Source organism: Aotus nancymaae, unplaced genomic scaffold, assembly GCF_030222135.1.
Source record: "Aotus nancymaae isolate 86718 unplaced genomic scaffold, 86718_ANA_hifiasm-v0.15.2.pri h1tg000067l, whole genome shotgun sequence".
Lineage (NCBI taxonomy): Eukaryota > Metazoa > Chordata > Mammalia > Primates > Aotidae > Aotus > Aotus nancymaae.
The window spans coordinates 15,290,473-15,314,737 of record NW_026988482.1 but is presented as its reverse complement, the minus strand read 5'-3'; the positions used below and the strand labels follow the sequence as shown (position 1 = coordinate 15,314,737).

Below are 24,265 nucleotides of genomic sequence, written 5' to 3'. Positions count from 1 at the left end.
TTAGGAACAGTGATTTTTTCCACAATTAGTTTGGCAAATGTCAACACCTTGGGAAAAAGTAAGATCCAAGTCGTAAACTGTCATCCCAGATTAAATATTACCTTTGTTGTCTGCCTTTACTGGAAAGGCTTTATCTGTTATTTTGGATCACCTGAAGAATCCTATACATAGTGACTTCTGTACCTTAATGCTATTTTCTGATGGACTTGTTTTTAAAGGTAATACTAATAATATAACTCTCTTTAGTTGTGACAATAAAGAGGCTACTAGATGAGTAATCTTAAACCTCCCCTGCCCCCACCCCAGAATGTCACGTAGCTTATTTTGTTCAGTCTTTGCCTTTAAATTCTTGGTAGCAGTGCAGCTTATTGTGTTTTGTTGACAAACTTAAACTAGCAGACCTTTAACCTTGATGAGAGCGGTGAGTTACCATTAATCATGCACTCAGCGGGGCTGGGGAGAAGGGAGAAAGGGTAGTAGTAGGTTCCTGATGGTTGTTTCAGTAGGATGAGCAAGAGCTGTCAAGTGAACCGTGAAAATGTTTTAAGAGCTTTAATTTTAAAGTATTTTTGCTGTTCTCCATTGGCCAATTTAGAGACATGTTTCCAAATACATCTATAGCAAATGCCTTTTTTAATCATGAGGCATTTTGGATAACATAAGAATATGTATGTTATACTTCTATTTTGTGAGATTACTTCATTTAGAACTAGTTGTAGCCTGGGTTATATGTTGACTGGCAAAACACAATGGCCTGGGATTTAAATTTCATTTTGGAGAAGCATCAGCGAAAATAAGACATGGCTGTTCTTTAGAGGTAAATATAACTACTACAGGTCCCAGTGTAGTAATTTATATTTATTTCAAATTTCAATTGAGACAAATTCTAAGAGCCCTTTTCATCCCTCTCGAGTTTACATTTCTTTTTTTTTTTTCTCCTTTTAGTGTTATCCAAGAGTTTACATTTCTATGCATTAACCAGTGATTCTGCTTTCTTATTCTCCAAGGATTATTTATCTAAGGTCACATTCCCTAAAAACATTAGGATTGGTCAGAAGGATTTCGCTAACAGCAGAGCTTTTTGCAGTGAAATAATATGAAACAATAGGACTTGCTTTATACCTTTTATACCCCTTTCCAGTCGTGAGGCACCAACGGACCATCATTATAAAACAGTATTGCTTTTTATGTTAGTAAGGATGTGGTTTTAAATGACGTAATTGACATTAAACATGATTGAAGCCCTAAATTTGATCAAGCAATATTTACTTTGTTTTGAGAGATGATATTAATAGTAACGAGGATTTGTACGTGGCTTTCTTCCAAAAATGGTCATGTGGCTAAGTTGCCAGGAGTAATCGTACTGAAAGACAGTTTGGGGCAGAATGTGAAGATTTTCAAATTAAATACTAAAAATTTTTTCTCTTTCTGAATGGCTTAAAGTTCTTCTTAATACATTGGATATTTTGTGTTAAAGAATTCATATCTGCAAGTTATTTAAAATGTATTAGTACACTAGAGTATAGGTACATAAAACTAGAAAAAATGAAGTAAATCACATTGATAACAAAAAAAAAAATCTAAAGAATAATCAGTTCCTAAATAATCGAAAGCTGCCTTTAAAAAATAAAACAAAAGAGCACGGGGTTTCACTACGTCACCCAGCCTGGTCTCAAACTGCTGGGCTCAAGCCTTCCTCCCACCTCAGTCACCTGAAGTGCTGGGATTTCAGGCATGAGCCGCCACACCTGGCCAAAGCTGCCTTTTTTTTAACATGGATTCCCCCCCACCACCATTTGATGCGCTCAGAAGTCATTTCCTCTTATTTTTCTCTGCTAATGTGTGCTTTAACCTGTTCAAAACAACAAGCCTTTAATCAAATGGGGTGTTTTTTTTTGTTCCCCCCCCACCCCCTTATTTTCTTAGGAGTCCGTGGATCGGTGGGGAAAATGCTGCTTATCCTGGGCCCTGGGCTGTAGAAAGAAGATACCAAAGGCCAAGTACATGTATCTGGCGCAGGAGCTCTTGGTTGATCCAGAATGGCCACCAAAACCTCAGACAACCACAGAAGCTAAAGCTTTAGTTAAGGAGAATGGATCATGTCAGATCATCACCATAACATAGCAGTCAGTCAATATTCAGGAATATGTGGTTTTAGGAGTTTCTGATCCTGTGTGTCAGAATGGCACTATTTCAGTTTATGTCCCTTCTGATATAGTAGTTATTTGATAGCTTTTCTCTTCCTTAAAAACAAAAACAGAAAAAGGTATTGTCCTAACAGTTAAATTAACAATCTGTAAAGTCCTGCATCTTCATTTCAGTCATGCAAATATTGTATACGTTTCCAAAATTTTCTTGATTGTTACTCTCAGTGATATTCTCTATACTGGGTACAGGAGAAGTTTGGTGTTTGGTAGATTTTTCAACATTAGTTTTTGAGGTCATTTTACCTCTTTACATTTATGTTCACAACCCTCTTATTAGAAAAAGTCTGTATTTATATGGACTCTAAATTTATGATTGATAAAATGAGTGTTAATTAGCCTCCAGTGAAAATATATTGAAAGCCTGTTTTAATTTGTTCCAATATTTCTTACAAAGAATTCTGTATAAATATACACCAATTCCCTAAGATGGTCTAGAGTTAGGAATGAGTTTTTATGGTGTTGTTTATAGAACAACTCAGGTAATTTCCGTTTATGGTTTTATATTTTCTGTACAAACTGCCTGGGTTTTATTTTTCTAATCAGCAAGGTGCTTCACTGCCTTCTTGAGATGCCTCTCAAAGCTATTAAATGGCTCTTGTCCTATGTGAGGTGTCAGTAGTCTGATTTGCTTCTGTTAAATGTTGTAGAACCTTTTTCACTAGGATATAGGATTCATTTCTTTTGACAGTAGATGTAGATTCATCTTTCTAATGTTTCTTCAAATTTGTTTCTGTCAGGCTTTGTGTTATTTTAAATGGTTTTTAAAAATTTTCTTGTTTTCAATTACTTAAAGACATAAGATAATAGTTTTTTCAAATTAGAATTTTACCTCATAAGATTTTTTGAGGTTTGACGTATGTCTCTGTCTTATCAATAATGAGGCTTAAAGAATATTGGATTTGAATGGCTGCATTTTTTTAAAGCAATATGAACTTGGTGAGAGTTTGTTTTATGCCATTAGGTGGCGCCAGAGGTCAGAGCATGTCTATTTTGAATTGAACTATTAAAAATGAACCTATTTGGTGTGGAAATTTCTGGGAGAAAAAAATGAGGAAATAAAGTTAAAAAAAAGGACATTCATTGAGCCAAAAGAAATGTGGAAAAGCATGTTTCACCTTTCTCTTTGGCCTGATTAACGTTTAAATTCTTGCCAAAATTAAGGTAACTTTAAAAATGCCTCCAGCAGTTTGGCAAAACTTAGAAAACTGACAGTGTTATAAAATGGACACTCAACTATTAAAACATATGGCATTGTTCTGTGTTCTTCCATAGCCAGTAACATGCTTGCTGTGCTTTCTACTTCTAGCTGATCGTTATTTCCCAGCATATATTTACCAATTTACCAAATTTTACCTAGAATTGTAGGACCAAATGGTTCTCACTCTATATGCTGCAAAGACCTGGATGATGTTTGGTAACTGTAGAAAAATAGAAGTTACACTCAGGATCACTGTTAACTGCTATTGCCACTGATGATTCTTCCAAAAATATAATCGAAGTTCTCCATCAAAATGTATAATACGCTATTAATACACATTAGATGATAATAACAGTTGTTCCATGAATAATCCTATGAAGCTATGCATCTTAGACCTCTTGAGCTGTGAATTAGCACTATTTTCTGTAGTTACTTATTCTCTGGATCATTTTATAATTTCCATATTAATTTCAAATATGCTTGTGTTATTCTTCAGTGCTGTCCAGAATTGTGCATTTTATTCTCTGGTTTAAGCACTCAAGCATATAATTAAAGGAATTGCTAAGTAGCAGCTTAAAATTCAGTTATCAGATTGTATTTAACAATCTTTAAGAGCATGATCATAAAGAGCTATTTTTGACACCCCCCCTTTTTTTGACATTTAGAGTTAATAAGGGTTTTATATCTCATCTGTCCATGTCGTTTTCCAAGGAATGAGGTGTTGAGTTAGGTGGAAAAGCATTTGTAGGAAGTTAATTTGAATATAGACACGGTGGGTTATTCACATTGAGAATGTTATTTGAAGAATATCTCTGAAACCAGGTGTGGTTCTACTCAGTGCCATAGATAGACTGAGTCTTCTCTCTGTAGGTCACCATTACATAATTTTCATTCTGAATTTCACATTAAATTATTTGAGTTCATATAGACTTAAATTTTAAAATCTGTACATATATTATTTTGATGTATTAAGATGAATAAATATTACTGATTTAGATTTTATTTATACACATACTTAAAGGACAGAAATGTCTGGGAAAGTAATTGTTAAATAATGATATGTAACTTTTTAACTTTTTAAATAAATAACAAGATTTTTAATGTGTGTCTCCCTCAGGGTTGTTTAAACCTTTTTTTCTCCCTCAAGTATAAATAGTGGTAACTATATGTTTTGTATCTTCTAGCACCAACTGCTGTAAAGCAGTGCTGCAAATAATGCTTGAATAAAAATGGCTAAGCCAACAACAAAATGCATACTTTTTACAGTAGTTTTATAATCCTTAAATTCAAAAGCTTTCCAAATGGCACTTGCATCTAAACAGAACTGTTGCAGTTTTTACTCTATTTCCTTTGTTCCCCATGTTTATGAAAGTACTGCGCAGTTTCAAGGGCATGGTAACCAATATATCAGTGTTTATGTAGTTCCAAAAACAGCTATCGATAACATTACTCAGTGAAAAGCAAAATTCAACCTTTAGAAAACATGCGTGCATGCAGTTTTGACATATCTAAAAATAGGTTTTTGTATATTTATGGTGGGAGGTGGTTGGGAGCTTTTAACAAAATGGGATGTTAATTTTTGTATAGTCTGTGGGCATTTACACATTTTTAATATATTAAAATTTGGTAATTATGTGTACATTAAATTAATTACTTCTGGATATGATTTGTGAATTCCCTAAGACCTTGGATTTTTTTAAGTAACTTTATATCAGAAATGATACTGCATCTTTATATTTTTAAAATTGTATTGCTGCTCAAGAATGGTACCCTCTTGTCAAAAAGGCATACATTCGTAATTGTACATTCAACATTGTAAATAATCTTAGGAAACCTTTTTTGATTGACGCATTCAAAATAAAAATTTTAATGAATGAAATAACACTTCATTTCTTCGGGGTTTTTATAAATTTGTTTGCTTTTTAGTCACGTGAATACTTCCCTTTGTGGATTTATTTTTCTGCCTAATAATACTTCCCATTTACTTTTTTTTTAAAAAAACTGGATTTTTTGAAGGAAATAGGAACAGCATTCCGCATATCACACCATGTCTTTGACCATCCTGGGGAAACCCCTGAGTCAGATGCAGTGCAGAGCCAAATGTTAAACGCCAGGAAGTCTGAGGGAAATGGCGAAATGTAAGAGGAACTTATAATCTATTAATGTAAGAGGACTTATAATCTATTAATAGTTGGGAGAATCAAACCAAAAGCTAATACCATGGAGAGAGAAGATGGTTGTGGAAATCCCAGAGAAGACAGGACCTTTGTCTGTGGGTAGGAGTTGTTTCGGCAGCTCAGCTTCCAGAGACATGTAGCCTCTGCTAGGACACACATGGCTGGCTGTGGTGTGATGAATTCGGCAGGTGAGAGCCTGCCTGCTTTTAGCTCTAGTTCTTATCAGTCGCTATGGTTTGTGTGGCATGTGTGATCCTTTCCACACAGCCTGCTGGTGTGGGCACAGTTCTGCATGTGTCTCCTTCCCCTCTATCACTGCCAAGTGCTTTATTCTGAGTGCATATTGCAGGAAGGGACATCGAGTCCTAGGGGCTTGAGTGAGACTGTCCGTGATCCAAGTTGGGGTGTAGTTACTCCCCACTGTGCCTTGCCCACTGAGTCTTCCTCAAAGAGGAAAAACACTCTCTCACCCAGGCAGACCTGCTTTTGAATGGTTAAGCCCCTTAAGCCAGGGATCTGTGACTATTACAGCAGACTTCTGACCTGGTGATGGATCCAGAATCTTGAGGCTTGAAGCACTGGAGCTGTCAATTTCATTGCTCCAAATACTTCTCATTACCTCATCCACTTGCTAAGTGGATGGACTAAGAGTGTTTTCCATTCTCTGCAACTTCCATCCCTACTTCTCCCTTCCTGGATAATCAGAATGTCTTCCTAAAGAACAAAACATAGAGGCCATTCTGACTGGATTTTTCCTGGGGAAATAGGCTGAAGAAGTGTCACGAGCATTTGAGTCGGCATCTTAACGCTGTTTCACAGCGCGCCTTCCCTGTCTGTCATGTTGGCTCCCTGCCATTTTCATGGGCAAGGGGGGGCCTTTCACTTGATTTGCCTTTGCATGATGGACTTACCAGCTCACCAGTGCAGCAGTTCTGGGCTCTGGAGTTGCATTCCGGTGATCAGAACTGAAAGACCTCCTGTGATACCTGGCAGAGGCTCCGACTCTTCCCTGTGGTCCAGGATTGCATGACTTAGAAGGTAATTTCAGTCAACTCAGCATTTACTGGACTCTGACTGCATTTGGCTACATCAAAGGGTGATTAGATCCCATGATGTAGACATTCCTGATATTAAGCCTTTGTCAGTTATAAGTGTTACAAATATCTCTGGTTTGTGGTTTGTCTTTTCACCTTTTTTATGGTGTCTTCATGGATAGAAGTCTTAATGCAGACAACATTAGAGTGCTTACAAAAGACACATAGACATACATGTTTTGCCTATAGAAAAATGGGCAAAAGGAAACCCAGCATTCTCAAATGAAGCACAAGTGGGCCTTAATTATGTGAAAAGGTGCTCAAGTTCATCATTAAACAGGGAAATGAAAAGTTAAAACCATGCTGCGATCTCTTTCATAGAAATGGCAAAAATGAGGAAGCAGCAAGCGTGGGCAGAGATGAAGCGCAGGAACTCTCATCAATGGCAGGCATTGTAGACCAGTACAACCACTTTGGAGAGCAGTTTGATGTTCCCAAGTTAAATTGAACATGTCAACACCCTGCAACGCAGCAATGCCATTATTGAATGTGTTCAAGGATGTTCTTGGCCTCATTATTCCCAAAAGGAAAAAAAATGAGTGGAGCATTTGAGATTGTTCTTAGCTTTATTGCTGAATGGAGAAAAATAAACAACACACACATACACAACTGGGTGGAAAATTAGGGCCATGTGTCGTGAAAAGGAAGACCCAAAGGAGGTGTGGCCCATCTAGGGGTGTGGCTACTGCAGTGATCCAACTATCATTAAATTTTCTTAGCATCGCAGAGTTATGTTGTGCTATTTATGGAAAAACTCTTCCCACTGCTCTTGCTTTGATAGTAGGAATCAGGTTATATATGGTCTCTCAGTTTGAAGATATCTGTCGTGAAAAACCAGAACATGGCCTCTGAGATAGGGTCCTTTCCCTGACCTATTCTGGTGAAGTCTGTATCCTCAGGATGCAAGGATCCTACCCTCTTCCTTTGGAAAGTGTCGAATCACATGCAAAGCTCTAAGTTTTTCAGTTGCTTTGGCGTGCAGAACCATTTCAGGTAAGGCCAAATATTTAAAAAAATTAGTATAGGAAATTAGAGGGCTCCATTCATCTGTGTGTGCATGAGAAAATTTCACCAGAAGCAATTTATGTAAAATTTCACTTGGGAAACATTGTTTTGGCAGATGAGTAGTATTGTGTGCATTTCACAGAAAATTCAGTGCCATGAGTATTACCTTTTATTAAGCATCTTAGAAATGGTAGCTCTTTATGGCTAAGTCAAAAATACTTCCCTCAAATTCTGTGTGATCCTAGTTATACTATTGAACCTTTCTGTGCCTTTGTGTCTTTATCCTTGAATCCGGGATAATATACTTACCTCCTAAGGTTATCATAAGAATTAAATGCATACGGTATAAATAAAGCACTGAGAATAATGCTTGGCATAAAGTGACAGGCATTATTTTATGCTTTTATTGGCTGTTGATTGTAAAATGATAGATGTTATTATTATGTGCTTTTGTTGGCTGTTGATTGAAGGTGTTCATTGTTTTGGGGTGTCCATCGTTTTAATAGAGTAACTTGGTACTGCAGAAATAGCATGATTGTGAGCAAAAGAATCAGATGGTGGTGGCTGCAGACTTTGCCGTTCCCTTCTTGACTGTTGGTTAGAGCCAAGGCAGGGTACATTATAAAGTCAAGAGCAGAGCTGCTTTCACAATGGACAGTGCTTTGTAATGTCAGTGAGCTTGAATGTGAGAATGATTATTTTAATTAATTCTCTATGTAAGGATTTTTAAGTATTGGCTATTCGGTAGCTTGATTTTTTTTTTTTTTTAGATGGAATCTCACTCTGTCCCCCAGGCTGGAATGCAGTGGCATGATCTCAGCTCACTGCAACCTCTTCCTCCCAGGTTCAAGCGATTCTTTTGCCTCAGCCTCCCGAGTAGCTGGGACCGAGTAGTATAGGCGAGCGCCACCACACTGGCTTATTTTTGTACTTTCAGTAGAGACGGGGTTTCACCATATTGGCCAGGCTGGTCTGGAACTCCTGACCTGGTGATCCACCAGCCTCAGCCTCCCAAAGTGCTGAGATTACAGGCGTGAGCCACCGCACCCGGCCTGGGTGGCTTGAAAACACTTTAATCTCAATGCTTTAAACTCAGAGTAGAAAATCAATAAAGTAAAAGAACGAGACCACACAGCGTAGAATGAATGTCTTTTCACCACCTAGGGAAATCTGCAGTCCTAAGAAAAGAGGGAGTGAGAATTCTGGCCAAAGGACTTGTGCCTCTGTAAAAAGTGCAGGATCTCAGGATTCAGTACGGTCGCGAACGCTCCCGTGCGTTGACCACACTCCCACGGTTGCTTTTTCAGACATGCTGGCGAGGACCCTGCTGTGCGCGGTGCTCGGGCTTCTGCGAGCCCAGCCCTTCCCCTGTCCGCCAGCCTGCAAGTGTGTCTTCCGGGACGCCGCGCAGTGCTCAGGGGGCGACGTGGCGCGCATCTCCGCGCTGGGCCTGCCCACCAACCTCACGCACATCCTGCTCTTCCGAATGAGCCGCGGCGTCTTGCAGAACCACAGCTTCAGTGGCATGACCGTCCTGCAGCGCCTAATGCTCTCCGACAGCCACATTTCCGCCATTGCCCCCGGCACCTTCAATGACCTGAGAAAACTGAAAACCCTCAGGCTGTCGCGCAACCAAATCACTCATCTTCCCGGTGCGCTGCTGGATAACATGGTGCTCCTGGAGCAGTTGTTTTTGGACCACAATGCGCTAAGGGACCTTGACCAAAACCTGTTTCAGAAACTGGCTAACCTGCAGGAGCTCGTTCTGAACCAGAATCAGCTCGATTTCCTTCCTCCCAGTCTCTTCACGAATCTGGGGAACCTGAAGTTGTTGGATTTATCGGGAAACGACTTGACCCACCTGCCCGAGGGATTGCTTGGCGCACAGGCTAAGCTTGAGAGACTTCTGCTCCATTCGAACCGGCTTGTGTCTCTGGATTCGGGGCTGTTGAACAGCCTGGGCGCCCTGACGGATCTGCAGCTCCACCGAAATCACATCGGTTCCATCGCACCCGGGACCTTCGACCGCCTCCCAAACCTGAATTCTTTGACTCTTGCGAGAAACCATCTTGCGTTTCTCCCCTCGGCGCTCTTTCTTCATTCGCACAATTTGACTCTGTTGACTCTGTTCGAGAACCCTCTGGCGGAGCTCCCTGGGGTGCTCTTCGGGGAGATGGGGGGCCTGCGGGAGCTGTGGCTGAACGGCACCCAGCTGCGCACCCTGCCCGCCGCCACCTTCCGCAACCTGAGCCGCCTGCGGGTCTTAGGGGTGACCCTGAGCCCGCGGCTCAGTGCGCTCCCGCAGGGCGCCTTCCAGGGCCTGGGCGAGCTCCGGGAGCTCGCCCTGCACTCCAACAGCCTGACCGCCCTCCCCGACGGCTTGCTGCGCGGCCTCGGCAGGCTGCGCCAGGTGTCCCTGCGACGCAACAGGCTGCGCGCCCTGCCCCGCGCGCTCTTCCGAAATCTCAGCAGCCTGGAGAGCGTCCAGCTGGACCACAACCAGCTGGAGACCTTGCCTGGCGACGTGTTTGGGGCTCTGCCCCGGCTGACGGAGGTCCTGTTGGGGCACAACCCCTGGCGCTGCGACTGTGGCCTGGGGCCCTTCCTGGGGTGGCTGCGGCAGCACCCAGACCTCTTGGGCCGGGAAGAGCCCCCCCGGTGCGCAGGCCCTGGGGAGCACGCCGGCCTGCAGCTCTGGGCCCTGTCGCGGAGTGACGCGGAGTGCCCCGGCTCCCGGGGCCCGCCTCCCCACCCCGCTGCGGACAGCTCCTCGGAAGCCCCTGGCCGTCTCACCTTGGCTCGCAACAGCTCAGAACCCTGGGTGTGGGCCCAGCCGGTGGCCAAGGGCAAACGTCAAGATCATAGCCCATTCTGGGGGTTTTATTTTCTGCTTTTAGCTATTCAGGCCATGATCACCGCGATCATCGTGTTTGCTATGATTACAATCGGCCAGCTCTTTCCAAAATTAATCAGAGAGAGAGCTCTTGGTTAAGTCAATCGGAAAATCTTCTATTTCTTTAGAACGTGACCAGATATGGCTCAGAGGAGACTCCAGACCGGCTGCTGCTGTCTTCCTCTCCCTCCTCCCCTCCCCTCTCCTCCTCTCTTCCTCTTCTCCCCCACTGCCACGTCTTCCTTTCCCTCCTTTCCTCCTCTCCGCTCTGTGCTCTTCATTCTCACAGGCCCGCAATCTCTCCTCTCTGTCCCCCCTCCCTCTCTCTCTTCAGATCGAAGCTTTACATTTGTGAACTGTAGTTGCCCGCCTTCCCCAGCTCCCGCTCCGGTGGGGGCGCTGGATTGTGTTGGGCCCATCCTTGCCCTGCTGTGGCTGGCTTGGCGTCTGTCAGAGAGAGGGGGCGCTACGGAGTAAGGGGACAACTCCAGGCCAGGACCTGTCTCCTGCAGAGAGTTAGCCAGCAAATATTTGTGAAATCAATGAATGAATAAAGAAATACATGCGATCCAAGTGATGATGGCTTTCCTGGAGGGAAAGGATCAGTTGCTGTCTTTTTTTTTTTTTTTTTCAGACAGAGTCTCACTCTGTCGCCCAGGATGGAGTACAGTGTCGTGATCTCGGCTCACTGCAGCCTCCGCCTCCCAGGTTCAAGCGATTCTCATGCGTCAGCTTTTCGAGTAGCTGGGATTACAGGGGTGTGCCACCACATCCAGCTAAATTTTGTATTTTTTTAAGTAGTCATGGGGTTTCGCCATGCTGGCCAGGCTGGTCTCAAACTCCTGATCTCGAACTCCTGGCCACAAGTGATCTGCTCGCCTTGGCCCTAGCAAAGTGCTGGGATTACAGGCATGAGCCACCACACCCGGCCCTCTTTATCGACTTTTAATTGAGAAGTAGCGCTCTTGCCGTCCTTTCCCTTGCCCCATTTTTCTCACTTTATGTATCTCTGACCTATGGGCTATTTGGGAGAGCACTGGACTCCATTCATGCAGTGTGCAATTTCAGGATAGGCGGCTTCTGTGAAGGTGAGAGAGGAAGAAAACACGGAGCCTTCCCTCCAGGTGCCGTGTGTGTGTCCAGCGTGTTTCCTGAGCCTCCTGTGAGTTTCCATTTGCTTTATATCCATGCAATACGTCATTTTGAAACTGGATTGATTTTCATTTCCTGGAACTATGCCACCTCATTTCACAAGCATTTGTGGAACAGCTAACATGTGGCTGTTATTCATGAATATAATGATAAGCTTGATTCTAGTTTAGCTGCTGTCATAGTCTCCTTTGTTCTTCCAACTGAAAGCTGTAAAACCTTTGTTGCTTTAATTGGATATCTGTGCTTGGGAGAGGCAGTGGTTAAAACAGGGACTGGTGAATTGACAGCTGTGGGTTCAAATCCCAGCTCTACCACTTACTAACTGCGTGGGACTTTAGGTAAGACACCTGCTTACATTCTCTAAGCCTTAGTTTTCTCAGCCTTAAAAAAGGATAAAATAGTACCTGCTTCGTAGAGTTTTTATGAGAATTAAAGGCAATAAAGCATATCATGACTTTGCCCAGTGGCCTGCAGTCAATAAATGGTAATGAATGTTAGCTACTATTACTAAAGGGCAAGCAATTATTATTAGCATCATGATTTCTAAAGAAGAGCTTTGAGGGTTTTTGTTTTTTTCCCTCCTCTCTGTATAAAGGTAAATCCAAACTTTCTCGTACTGGAGGTTACATTCCAATCAGTCTGTCATCCCCTGTGGGTGGCCTCAGCCCTGTGTGGCCAGGCTCTGTGCTCACGGTCCTCCAACCCCACCAGGTGGATGTGGAGAGGACAGCTGGATGCTGACACTGGGTTCCGGGTTCTGCAGATGTGGGAGTCGGTTTCTGTGTTCTCCATTGGTCTGTTTGTCTAGTCCCGTATGATACTCAAGGTCTTTGTTACCGGAGCTTTAATGGCTTTGGCACAGGCTCACCTCTCTACCTTGTTTCTCTTTTACTTTTGGCTCTTTGCAATCCTATGAATATTTCAGGGTCAGCATGTCAACTCCATTGAGAACGCCTGCTGGGATTTTAATAGAAATAGCAGTAAATTTATAAATGAATTTGAGTAAGAATTTGCATTTTTTACAATACCTACTGTTCTTGCCAGTACGCATTGTTCATCTTCCATTTATTTACATTACTTTTTTTTTTTTTGAGACAGAGTCTTGCTCTGTCTCCCAGGCTGGAGTGCAGTGGTACGATCCACTTGGTGCACAAGAGCAAGACTGACTCTTAAAATATTATACATGTATATTTCATCTTTTCACCTCATATTTGGAAGGAATTGAATGGATATATGTTGTTTTTCTATATCTTCTAGCTCAAGCAACATATATGTCAATGTTAGTTTTTCTTTTTTAGAGCTAGTAAAAAAAAACAACCCACAATTCTTTGAAGAACGAAATGGGGAGCCAGCTGCCATGTCATGAGGACACTCAAGCAGCCCTAAAGGAGTCTACATGGCAAGGACCCAAGGCCTCCTGCCGCGAGCCAGCAGGGAACTGGCCACAGTGTGAGCGGGATACATTGGAAGCAAATCCTCCAGCCACAGTCATGGTGATGATAGCCCCAGCCAACATTTTGATGGCAACCTCATGACAGACCCCGAGCCACAGCCGCTCAACTAAGCTACTCCCAAATTCTTGACCCTCAAAAACTGTGACATAATATATTTTATTGTTTTAAACCACCAAGATCTGGGGTATTTGTTTTGTAACAATAAATACCTAATACACACATACAATAAAACCAGGCCATGATGGTTTTCCAGGGGGGTTCTACAACATGTTCAAAGAAAAGACAATTCCAGTTTTTATGAACTGTACCAGAGAGCATGTCCCTGCCCACTTTATGAGGCTGTATAACCTGATACCAAAACTGGTCATGGATTTTTTTTGAAACAATTTATAAGCAAATCTCACTAATGAACAGATAGTAAAAGTCCTAAACAAAACAGCAAGCTGAATTCAGATATATATATATATATATATATATTTTTTTTTTTTTTTTTTTTTTTTTGAGACAGAGTCTCACTCTGTCACCCAGGCTGGAGTGCAGTGGTGTGATCTCAGCTCACTGCAGCCTCCACCTCCCTGATTCAAGCAATTCTCCTGCCTCAGCCTCTTGAGTAGCTGGGATTACAGGCACCTGCCACCATGCCCGGCTAATTTTAGTAGAGACTGGATTTCACCATGTTGGCCAGGCTGGTCTCGAACTCCTGACCTCAGGTGATTCACCTGCCTCGGCCTCCCAAAGTGCTAGGATTACAGGCGTGAGCCACCCTGCCCAGCCTAAAAGATGAAATCTTAGATAAGTTCTAAGTTGTACAAAGAAGCTACATTTGCTACTCTCTAAAAAGTGAAGGGACCTGCTATATAAAACACAGAAAAAATGTAATGCTTTTCATAAGAATATAACCTGAGCTTTGCTGAAGCTTCATATTCCATGAGGATGTCTAAAATACCAGTCCAGGCCAGGCACAGTGGCTCACACCTGTAATCCCAGAACTTTGGGAGGCCAAGGCCAGTGGATTGCTTGAGCCCAGGAATTTGAGACCAGCCTGGGCAACATAGCAAGACCCCATCTCTACAAAAAAATGCAAAATTAGTTGGGTGTGGTGGTACATTCCTTGTAGTCCCAGCTACTTGGGAGGCTGAGGCAGGAGGATTGCTTGAGCCCGGGATGTTGAGGCTGCAGTGAGCTGTGATCATGCCACTGCACTCCAACCTGGGTGACAGAGTGAGACCCCATCTCTCAGTAAATTAAAAAATAAGTAAAATAAAAATTGATTTTAAATTTTTTTGTAGTTTAATTTGGTGACATTATACATTTCTGCTCATATGTTAGATTGAACCGTATGAAATTTTTGATGTTCAACCATTTTTGACCTAAAAAACAAGTTTTGTGTGATTTGACTTAAAAGTTCTGGCACTATATGTAGTTCTTCCAGTGATTACATCTGTAACTTCAAAGTTCACCTTTTTCTTGTTCCAGCAACTGCAGACGATCTCTAGAAATGCCTTGCTCTGTGCATTGACATCTGCGTTCCTATTTGCCCCATGCTTCTCTATTTCTTCCACCTCCCAGTTTCAGTCAAGATTGATCACTTTTGTATTCTCTTATAGCTAAAATTTTGGTGATTGTTGAAAAACTTGAAAACGAATAAAAAAGAGTTTATATGTTTTCTTTGTAAATATTATTTACTATAGTACCAAATAGTTCACTGTCATTTCATTTCCTTTCTAGCACTTTCTCCATTTTTCTATCATTTCTAGAAACTACTCCAGGCCACCTACCCAGCTGTTTCCTAGAACTGATCTTCAGCTTTCCCTGATTGCTTCCACTGTTTCCCAAATTCCGTGTCTTCTTTCTTGCCTACTCCCTCATTTTACAACTACTTAGCAAAAGGGATCCAGAGGCTATCACTTTTTCTGAGTCCTTGCCTGTAAATTTCTTTATTCTTTATTCTCTCATACTTGATGGCTAGTTTAGCTGGGAAGAGAATTCTAAATTCAAATGATCATCTTGCACCAAAGGTGCTGGTGGGAGTTTGTTGTCATTATTAAGACAACAACCTCTCTTTCTTGGCAGCCATCCTTAGGATCTTCTCTATGTCCTCTGTGTTCTGATTTTGATTTGATGTTTGCCATTACATTGCTCTTTATTTCATTCAAACAAAGGGGCATTTTCAGGGTCCTCTGGAGACTTGTGTCTTTTAAGTGTTGTGAGATTCTGTCTTACTTTTTTTGGATAATTCCTTTGTCCTCTCTTTTCATCTTTTTTTGCCTTTTCTTTTCTTCATCTTTTTAGTCTCTTGTTTTTTCTACCTTTTTTTTTTTGAGATGGAGTTTCACTCTTGTTGCTCAAGGTGGCGTGCAATGGTGCAATCTCAGCTCACCACAACCTCAGCCTCCCGGGTTCAAGTGATTCTCCTGCCTCAGCCTCCTGAGTAGCTGGGATTACAGCCATGCACCACCATAGCTGGCTAATTTTTAGTAGAGACAGAGTTTGTCCACGTTGGTCAGGCTGGTTTTGAACTCCCAACCTCAGGTGATCTGCCCACCTCGGAATCCCAAAGTGCTGGGATTGCAGGTGTGAGCTACCGCACCCAGCCTCTACCTTCTTTTTCTACCTTCTGAGAGACTCCTCAACTCCTTCCAACACTTAAGTAAAAATGTTAATTTCTGCAATTGCAATTGTATTTTTAATTTCTGCGATCACTGTTAATGTTTTAAAAATAGGACTCTTATTCTTGTCTTACGGATGCAGGTTTTTTTAGAATACTAGAGTTTGAGATTTTTGAGTTTTCTGAGTTCCCCTTTGCTTTCTCAACTCTATCTTTTTTCTCTGGGATTTCATTTTGCTGCTGTTGTTTGCTTACTTGCTTGGTTCTCTTAAACCTTTGGTTGTTGGTTGATATTTTTAAAGTAAGGCAATAAAAGTAACTGACTTTGGGATCTTTGTGCATACCGGTCGGGGTTATCAACTCTATTTTAGGGTATGGGGAGCAAGCTGAGTGTTACACTGGGAACCTCTATGAGCCAGAATGTTTGTGGAGGGTTATTTATCTAGGATCTTGCAATTTCTTTAAATAACTTTTTGTGTGTTTGTTTTCCTAAGGGTGGAAGCAACTGTTCCTTATACTATAATAGCTTTCAAATAACTTCCTGGCTTTTATTCCTACAGATCACACCTTTGCATCGTACCCGGTCTAATCAATCTTCACGCCTCTCTGGGGTTTTGTTAAACAGATGGAATCTCTCTGCTCACACTGGCCATGGCTTTCTCTTCCTCATCTACCACTCCTTAACTGCTCTGTTCTGTAACCTTGCTGAAATCTCCAGTCCATTGCTGATCCTCTCCCAGTCCCTATGACATTGTGGGCTGATACCATTTCAATTTCTTTTACTACCATCGAAGTGAGGTCTTTGGAGGGAGAAGAGCTAACTAGGTTCCATCAGTTTGCTTGATTCACTGAAAGTCCAACAATTCTATTCTCCGAGTTTCCAGCTCTAGAAGTTTCCTTGACTTCTCCTGGGCAGAGTTAGGTGCCCCTTGTCCTGGGTTGCTCATCACTTTGTGTCCTCCCTCTCCCCCGCTGCATGTTGTAATTGACTTCACTTTCTGAGACCATCGTGAAAGTTGGGCTCTGAATCTTTGGTGACATCGGAAGTGAGCCAGTCTGTTTTGGGAGAAGTCAATCTGGGCTTCCCAGCTTTTAAAAAATCACTATTACTACAGGGTGTGCCAAAGGCAGGGAGATGCCAGGACTCATTGCCCAGTAGCTGTGCACACCCTCATTAGGCACCTGGAATGTTACAGGATGATTCCATCAACATCATAAACAGACAAACATTAATTTAAGTTCAGTGACTGGGTCCAGAATACTAGAGGCTGAGATGCCTAGGGGAAGAAAACAATGAACAGCTTCTGCCCCGTGACACATTCTGGCTCATAGAGGTTCCCAGTGTAACACTCAGCTTGCTCCCCGTACCCTAAAATAGAGTTGATAACCCCTGCCCGTATGCACAAAGATCCTGAAGTCAGTTACTTTTATTGCCTTACTTTAAAAATATCAACCAACAACCAAAGATTTAAGAGAACCAAGCAAGCAAGCAAACAACAGCAGCAGAATGAAATCCCAGAGAAAAAAGATAGAGTTGAGAAAGTAAAGGGGAACTCAGAAAACTCAAAAATCTCAAACTCTAGTATTCTAAACAAACAAACAAACAAACAAAAAGCAACTGCATCCAGAAGACAAGAATAAGAGTCTATTTTTAAAAGTTTGAACAGCCTCTGCCCCATGACGCCTGCCCGCCTTCTGCCTCTCTGTCAGTGCTCTGGGTGCTCCCCGGCTTTTAGTATCCCAGCATAGATATTTCCAAGTCCAATCTTTGGGAGTCAGGGGAGGGTCTGTGTTTCAGCTGCTGCCACACTCAATGAAACTTTAATTTTTATTATTTTATTTTTTATTATGTTTATTTTATTTTATTTTTTGAGACAGGGTCTCACTCTGTTGCCCAGGCTGGAATGCAGTGGTGTGATCGTGGCTCACTGTAAACTTCACCTCCTGGGTTCAAGCGATTCTCCTGCCTCAGCCTCCTGAGTAGCTTGGACTACAGGTGTGTGCCACCATGCCTGGCTGATCTTTATATTTTTAGTAGAGACGGTGTTTCACTATATTGGCCAGGCTGGTCTTGAACTTCTAACCTCAAGTGATCTGCCTGCCTCGGCCTCTCAAAGTGCTGGGATTACAGGCATAAGTCACCACACCCACCTGTTTTTGTTTTTTGAGACAAGGCTCTGTCGTCCAGGCTGGAATGCAGTGGCGTGATCACGTTTCATTACAGCCTCAAGTTCCTGGGCTCAAGCATGCCTCCCATCTCAGCCTCCTGAGTAGCTAGGAATATAGGCGTGTACCACTACACCTGGCTAATTTTTTATTTTTTTTGTAGAGATGGGGTCTCCTCATGTAGTTCAGTCTGGTCTCAAACTCCTGGGCTCAAGAGATCCTCCCACTTTGGCCTCCTGAAGTTCTGGGATTACAGGTGTGAGCCACCACACCCAGCCATGAACCTTTATTAAACATCTAATACATACCTGGCATCATGAAGTCAGTTTTCTTAACCCTTCCGACCACTGTGGGAGGGAGGTATTGTTATTTCACTTGACAGATGAGAACACTGAGGTCCATGATGGGTAGTGACACATGTGAGGTTATGACTGGCAGAGCTGCCACATGAGCTCGTCCCCTGCCTTCTGGCCTAGAGCTATTCACCCCTCCCTGCACTGCTCACTGCTTCTCCTGGATCAGCTGCCCAACCCAGGTCCTGCTGCTCAGGGAGATCAAGTGCCAGGAGGACACTCCTGTTCTTGTCATAGACCATCCTGACCTTAAAGGGCTTCTAGTCCTTTGAGCCTAGTGGGAGCTCCCTGAGTGTTAAGCATTATTTTGGGAGGGTTTGGATGATCAGATGAAGAAAAGCAGACAGAATAAAGAGAGGAATGGAAGAAAAATGGGTGGGGAGAGAAATAGATGGGACAGAAGAAAGTGAGAGAAAGGAACTGGAAATGCAGGTGGAAAGCCGGGCACGGTGGCTCACGCCTGTAATACCAGCACTTTGGGAGGCCAAGGCGGGTGGATCACCTGAGGTCAGGAGATTGAGACCAGCCTGACTAAGATGGCGAAACCCTGTCTCTACTAAAAATATAAAAATTAGCCCAGCATGGTGATGGGCGCCTGTAATCCCAGCTACTCGGGAGGCTGAGGCAGGAGAATTGTTTGAACCCTAGCGACGGAGGTTGCAGTGAGTGGAGATCACGCCACTGCACTCCAGCCTGGGCGACAGAGTGAGACTCTGTCTGAAAGAAAAAAAGGAAAAAAAAGCTCAGGTGAGACTAATACTATTCAGGGAGAGATCCTGGAAAGAGGCACACTGTTCATCCACTCCTCTTGATGGCCTAAAATACGTCCTCAGCCAAGCAGGACGTGAGAGAGGCTGGGGTCATGTGGTTGATCAAACAACCTCATGGCACTCACGGCTCAGTTGTTAGGATATCTGTTGTCAGGGACGTTTGGACCAAGGGACAAAGTGTCCACTGTGCAGGGACCCTGGGAAGAAATCCTTATCTGGCCCTGTCCCAGGGTTGCCCCCACCCCTCTTCAGCCCCTCATCCCTGCATCTGGCCATGTATATAATTGGTATCTCCTTTTCCCCATTGCCTGCTGGATAGCTTAGAGGCCAAGGTGTGACCCACTTTGGTGAGGTCCCCTCCCTATCCCTATCTCTTTGGCTGTCTCACCTCAGTTTCTCCTGAAGCTCAACCTCTTCTCCCAGCCATTAAACGCTGAGAACCCCAAAGCCTCGGCCCCACCCTCCTTCTCAATCTCTGCTCCCCTGGTCAGTTTCCCGCAAGCCTCGGCTTCAGTTGCCTTCTGCATCAGAATCGCGATGGGCTGCGAGGAACAGACTCTCTGCAGATGCTGGTCTCGCCAAGTCGGGGCGGGCTGTGCTCATGTGCCCATCCCCGAGTGCAGAGGCAGACCATCCAGGGCGGTGCAGCGGCTCCAGGGCGGCGTCTCCCATCCGTGGCCTGTGGCATTTGTCCCCATGGCCGGCTGCACCTCCCACCTCTGCATTCCAGGCAGGGAGAAGAGTCGGGCAAAACTGCATGCCAGCCGGGTCGATCCCTTTAAAAAAATAAGTGGAAGTTTTTTTGCCTAGCATCCATCGAGACAAGTGCATACATCACGTGTGCTGCTGGCTGCAGGGTCGCAAAATGAATTTTGAGCTGTTCACTTTTAGCCTCTTTCCTGGCTCCCTTATTTTCTCTCACTTTTGTCTTTCTGCCTTCTTTGCTGCCTACTTTTATTTATTTATCTATCTATTTTTATTTATTTGTTTTATCTATCTATCGCCCAGGCTGGAGTGCAGTGGCCCAATCTTAGCTCACTGCAACTTCCACCTCCCAGGTTCAAGTGATTCTCCTGCCTCAGCCGCTGGCGTAGCTGGGACTACAGGCGCCCTCCACCACACCCAGCTAATTTTTGTATTTTTAATAGAAACGGGGTTCTACCATGTTGGTCAGGCTCGTCTCAAACTCCTGACCTCAAGTGATCTACCCGTCTCGGCCCCCCAAAGTGCTGGGATTACAGGTGTGAGCCACTGCTCCTGGCCGCTTCCTACTTTTAATTTACACTATCTTGTTATGTTTTGTTAATTTCCTCAAATCCTTTCTGTAGCCAGGAGGGGTAAGAATAAATTCACAAATAGGTGAATGAGTGGATGGGGTGGATCCACTGTATTCTCACAGGACCAGGAAGCTGATTCAGACAGTTACTGGTCCTGAGGACCACAGCTCCATTCTACATATGATGAAACGCCTCCGAGGAGGGATGAGATGCGGGGAGGGGTCAGAGCAGGGCGAGCCTGGGGGATCGTCCACATCAGTCCGGACACCACCTTGCACCTCCTCATGACCTGTCATCCGGGTCCGCATCATGACCTGTCATCCGGGTCTGCATCATGACCTGTCATCCGGGTCGCCAATGAACTTCGAGCCACTTGTTCATTCTGCCTGCTCAGTTGTAAGAAGCACGATCATGATGCTCCCGTCTGTTTAGAGTCCTCTGCCGTGAGAAGCAAGCTTGTCATTGCCCTCAATTTCCCAGGAAGGAAATGGCTCGTGCTGAGGGGAATAAGGTCTGTCATTCCAAGGACTCAGGAGATGGCTCTGACAGTGGAACCTGAGGTCAGGAGTTTGAGAGCAGCCTGGCCAACATGGCAAAACCCTGTCTCTACTAAAAATACAAAAATTAGTCAGGTGTGGTGGCACCCACCTGTAGTCCCAGCTATGCAGGAGGATTAATTGAACAGCCGTCTGGGCTGGGCACAGCAATACTATATTGACGTGTGTGCAGTGGGCAGTGCATGCAGCAAGAGGGTCTGAAATTAGGGAGGATGCGAAAGTGAACTGAGAACAAGTGTTGCCTGGCTGTCCCCTCACTTTCTCTCTCCTTCCTTCTTCTTTCCTCCTTCTCTTTTCCTTCTTGTCCTTCTTTGCCACATGAAATGGGGTAAAAAGATACACATTTTTCATAGACGGATAGGTGATTATCTCATGTGCCGTCCTCATTGTATGGATGGGAACCTGATACCCAAAGGCAGAAGTGACTTGCTAAGGTCTATGTTCTGGGTTTCTAGCCTTCCATGTCTTTCTTGAACCTGTTCATCTGGCTAATGGCACTTTTTTTTTTTTTGAGGTGGAGTTTCACTTCTGTTTCCCAGGCTGGAGTGCAATGGCGTGATCTTGGCTCACAGCAACCTCCACCTCCCAGATTCAAGTGATTCTCTTGCCTCAGCCTCCCGAGTAGCCGGGATTACAGGCATGCACCACCATGCCTGGCTCATTTTGTATTTCTGGTAGAGATGGGGTTTCTCCATGTTGGTCAGGCTGGTTTCGAACTCCTGACCTCAGGTGATCCACCCACCTCGGCCTTCCAAAGTGCTGGGATTACAGGCGTGAGTCACTGCACCCAGCTTTTCTATTCCTTCTTGGATTGTTCACTAAGAGGAATTTGGGACAGGGGAGGTGATGAGGAAGGCAAGTTTCTCAGTGAGGCAGAGGAATGGGGCTCCTGGATTGAGCCCATGTGCCCTTTTGTTTCTGTGTAACCTTCAGTCGTGCAGGGCATTCAAAACAGAGCTGTTCCTTCATGTAATAATCAAGGAAGACACACTGCTTTTACAGCACCGGACCTTTAATTACATGCGGTGACGCGCTGGCAGCTGCTCCAGCCATGAGGACTACGAGCTTGTTAGTTTTATCATTTCAAAGGCTACTCTGCTTTATTGTAGCATAAAATTTGGAAGTCTCATATTAAAATGTGCAATTAAATGTGACTTGAATAAATTGCTTTAGGCCAAAGAGAACTTTTTCCTTCTGCTCCCGGCACCCAGCCCTGTCCCCTTGCCACCCCCACCTATTAATTGTCTGCTTTCAAACTCTCTGAACCTCCCTGAAAGGGAGGTATGAGAGGGTTCTTTGAAAAACAACCTTGGAAAGACATGTGGCAAGCTTACGGGTTGGGCTCAGGCTGCTCTCGAGGCTGGATTGAGCCCAGGTGCCCCTGTGTTTCTGTGTAACCTTCAGTTACACAGGACATTGAAAACACAGCTTTCAATGAGAAGCACAAGCAGCTTCTCAGGTCTGTGGGGCCAGGTGGGCTCGTGCCGAGCCCAGCTCAGCTGTGGAGATCCCAACCCAGGCGGCACTGAAGGAATTAAGAAACAGACACAGAGACGGAATGCAAAAGGTGGGTTCAGAGTGGAGCACCGTGGTCTCACCGCATTTCCAGCTGAGATCCCAGCGCAGACTCTACCTGCATATTTATTCTTTACTTTCCAGTGACAAGTTTCACATGCAGATGCTCTGTGTTCTTTCACTGGTTAAAGATAAACTAACCAGGCAGCTAGTGTATGTTTACTATAGGTTAAAGACAAACTAGAAAGCGCTCTTTACAAGGGAACAAAGGAAAGAGTCACATATCCTGTGTTCAAAGAACGAACTCATCTGGTGTGAGATACATTCATACTGATTACTGTTTTATGAAGCTTTCCGCTTTGGGCAGACTAGGTTTTCCCTGCTGGTCCTCTCAGCAAACAGTATGATTTCTCACACATGGCAGAATTTGCTCTGAACAGGCTCATCTCTTTTTTTGTTTGTTTGTTTTTGAGACGAGGTTTTGCTCTGTTGCCCAGGCTGGAGTGCAGTGGTGTGATCTCAGCTCGCTGCAACCTCCAACTCCCAGACTCAAGCAAGACTCCTGCCTCAGCCTCCCGAATAGCTGGGACTACAGGTGTGCGCCACCATGCCTGGCTAATTTTTGTATTTTTAGTAGAGACAGGGTTTCACCATGTTGGCCAGGCTGGTCTCGAATTTCTGACCTCAGGTGATCCTCCCGCTTTGGCCTCCCAAAATGCTGGGATTACAGGTGTGAGCCACAGTGCCCGGCCCTGGTCTCTTGATAAAATGAAAGAAACCCCCATACTCACCCCCCTTGCTGATTCCCAGTCAGTCCGTAGAAAGAAGTCCACGTGGCTCACCCAGCATGCGAGGGCCTGGTGTTCCAGCTATCTGTGAAAGCTCAGTCTCCCACCATAGCCTCCCTTCCTGCCTCCAGGCCTTTGCTCAGCCCTGCTCTGCAGCTGGATGGTCCACTCACCCCTTCGGCCCCTTCAGAATCCCATTCACCCTCCAAAGCTCTGCACCTACCCCCTGTACCTTTCCTTAGTCAATCCTGGGGGGCAAATCTTTCCCTCCTCTGGCGCTTCGGGATACGTTCCTTAACTCTATGTTTACTTTTTTGAGGACAGGTTTTACTTTGGGGTGCTTTATGCCCATAGTGTGTCAGCACCCCATGACTGGGCTCTCGGGGAGAAGGCTGAAGCTGGTTCCTGTTGTCTCTGCAGACCTCGTGCAGCATGCCCATCCGGAGTCCAGCCAATGGCCACCAAGGTCTGCTGAGACTTTGCTCATTTAGACTGTGCGTCTAGCCCATCCCTGAGATCCTACCAGCATGGCTGACCTGGAAAAGAGCATATCACTAGCAGGCTAATTCCAAGCAGTGGAGGCTTCTCTTGAGAGACACTACAGGGGTTGGCATGGAACATGAGGTCTTTAAAATAGAGAGAATTTAGCTGGGCACGGTGACTTACACTTGTAATCCCAGCACTTTGAAAGGCAGAGGCAGGTGGATCACTTGAGGTCAGGAGTTCGAGACCAGCCTTACCAACATGATAAAACCCCATCTCTACTTAAAATACAAAAATTAGCCAGGTGTGGTGGTGGGTGCCTGTAGTCCCAGCTACTCAGGAGGCTGAGGCAGGAGAATTGCTTGAACCCAGGAGGTGGAGGTCGCAGTGAACTGAGATCGCACCACTGCACTCCAGCCTGGGCAACAAGAGTGAAACTCCATCAGAAAAATTAAACTAAGAGAGAATCCAAGGAGTGTTTTTTCCATTATAAAACTCATCAGCTACAAAAAAAATGTGAAAAAAAAGACAAAATTATAGAGGAAGGAAGGAAGGAAGGAAGGCTGGC

The 24,265-nt window shown here is 44.2% G+C and overlaps 2 protein-coding genes across 10 annotated transcripts in view; both read left to right on the top strand.

Annotated features, from left to right (window-relative positions):
• ATP13A3 (ATPase 13A3) overlaps window positions 1–5,289 on the top strand; it is a 94,702-nt gene extending 89,413 nt beyond the window's left edge. For 4 of the 7 annotated variants that reach the window (XM_012448954.2, XM_012448953.2, XM_064366944.1 and 1 more), the window contains one exon: window positions 1,927–2,810. In XM_012448954.2, the coding sequence (XP_012304377.2) occupies window positions 1,927–2,124 (198 nt within the window). In that variant the 3' untranslated portion in view covers window positions 2,125–2,810. Of the gene's footprint in view, window positions 1–1,926 lie in introns of all 7 variants that reach the window. The other 3 variants (XM_064366943.1, XM_012448952.3, XM_012448956.2) reach the window with 1 other exon arrangement.
• A 1,407-nt stretch (window positions 5,290–6,696) lies between these two features.
• Window positions 6,697–13,620, top strand: GP5 (glycoprotein V platelet). 3 transcript variants are annotated; one of them, XM_021671360.2, is made up of 2 exons: window positions 6,697–7,669; window positions 8,989–12,192. In XM_021671360.2, the coding sequence occupies exon 2, from the start codon at window positions 8,991–8,993 to the stop codon at window positions 10,671–10,673; it is 1,683 nt and encodes a 560-aa protein (XP_021527035.2). In that variant the 5' UTR covers window positions 6,697–7,669; window positions 8,989–8,990; the 3' UTR covers window positions 10,674–12,192. The 3 variants fall into 3 exon arrangements, 1 of the variants encoding a protein (XP_021527035.2); XR_010338950.1 differs by lacking the exon at window positions 6,697–7,669 and adding an exon at window positions 13,025–13,620 and having other exon boundaries at window positions 8,742–11,736; XR_010338949.1 differs by lacking the exon at window positions 6,697–7,669 and adding an exon at window positions 13,025–13,620 and having other exon boundaries at window positions 8,742–12,064.
• The last annotated feature ends 10,645 nt before the right edge of the window (window positions 13,621–24,265 follow it).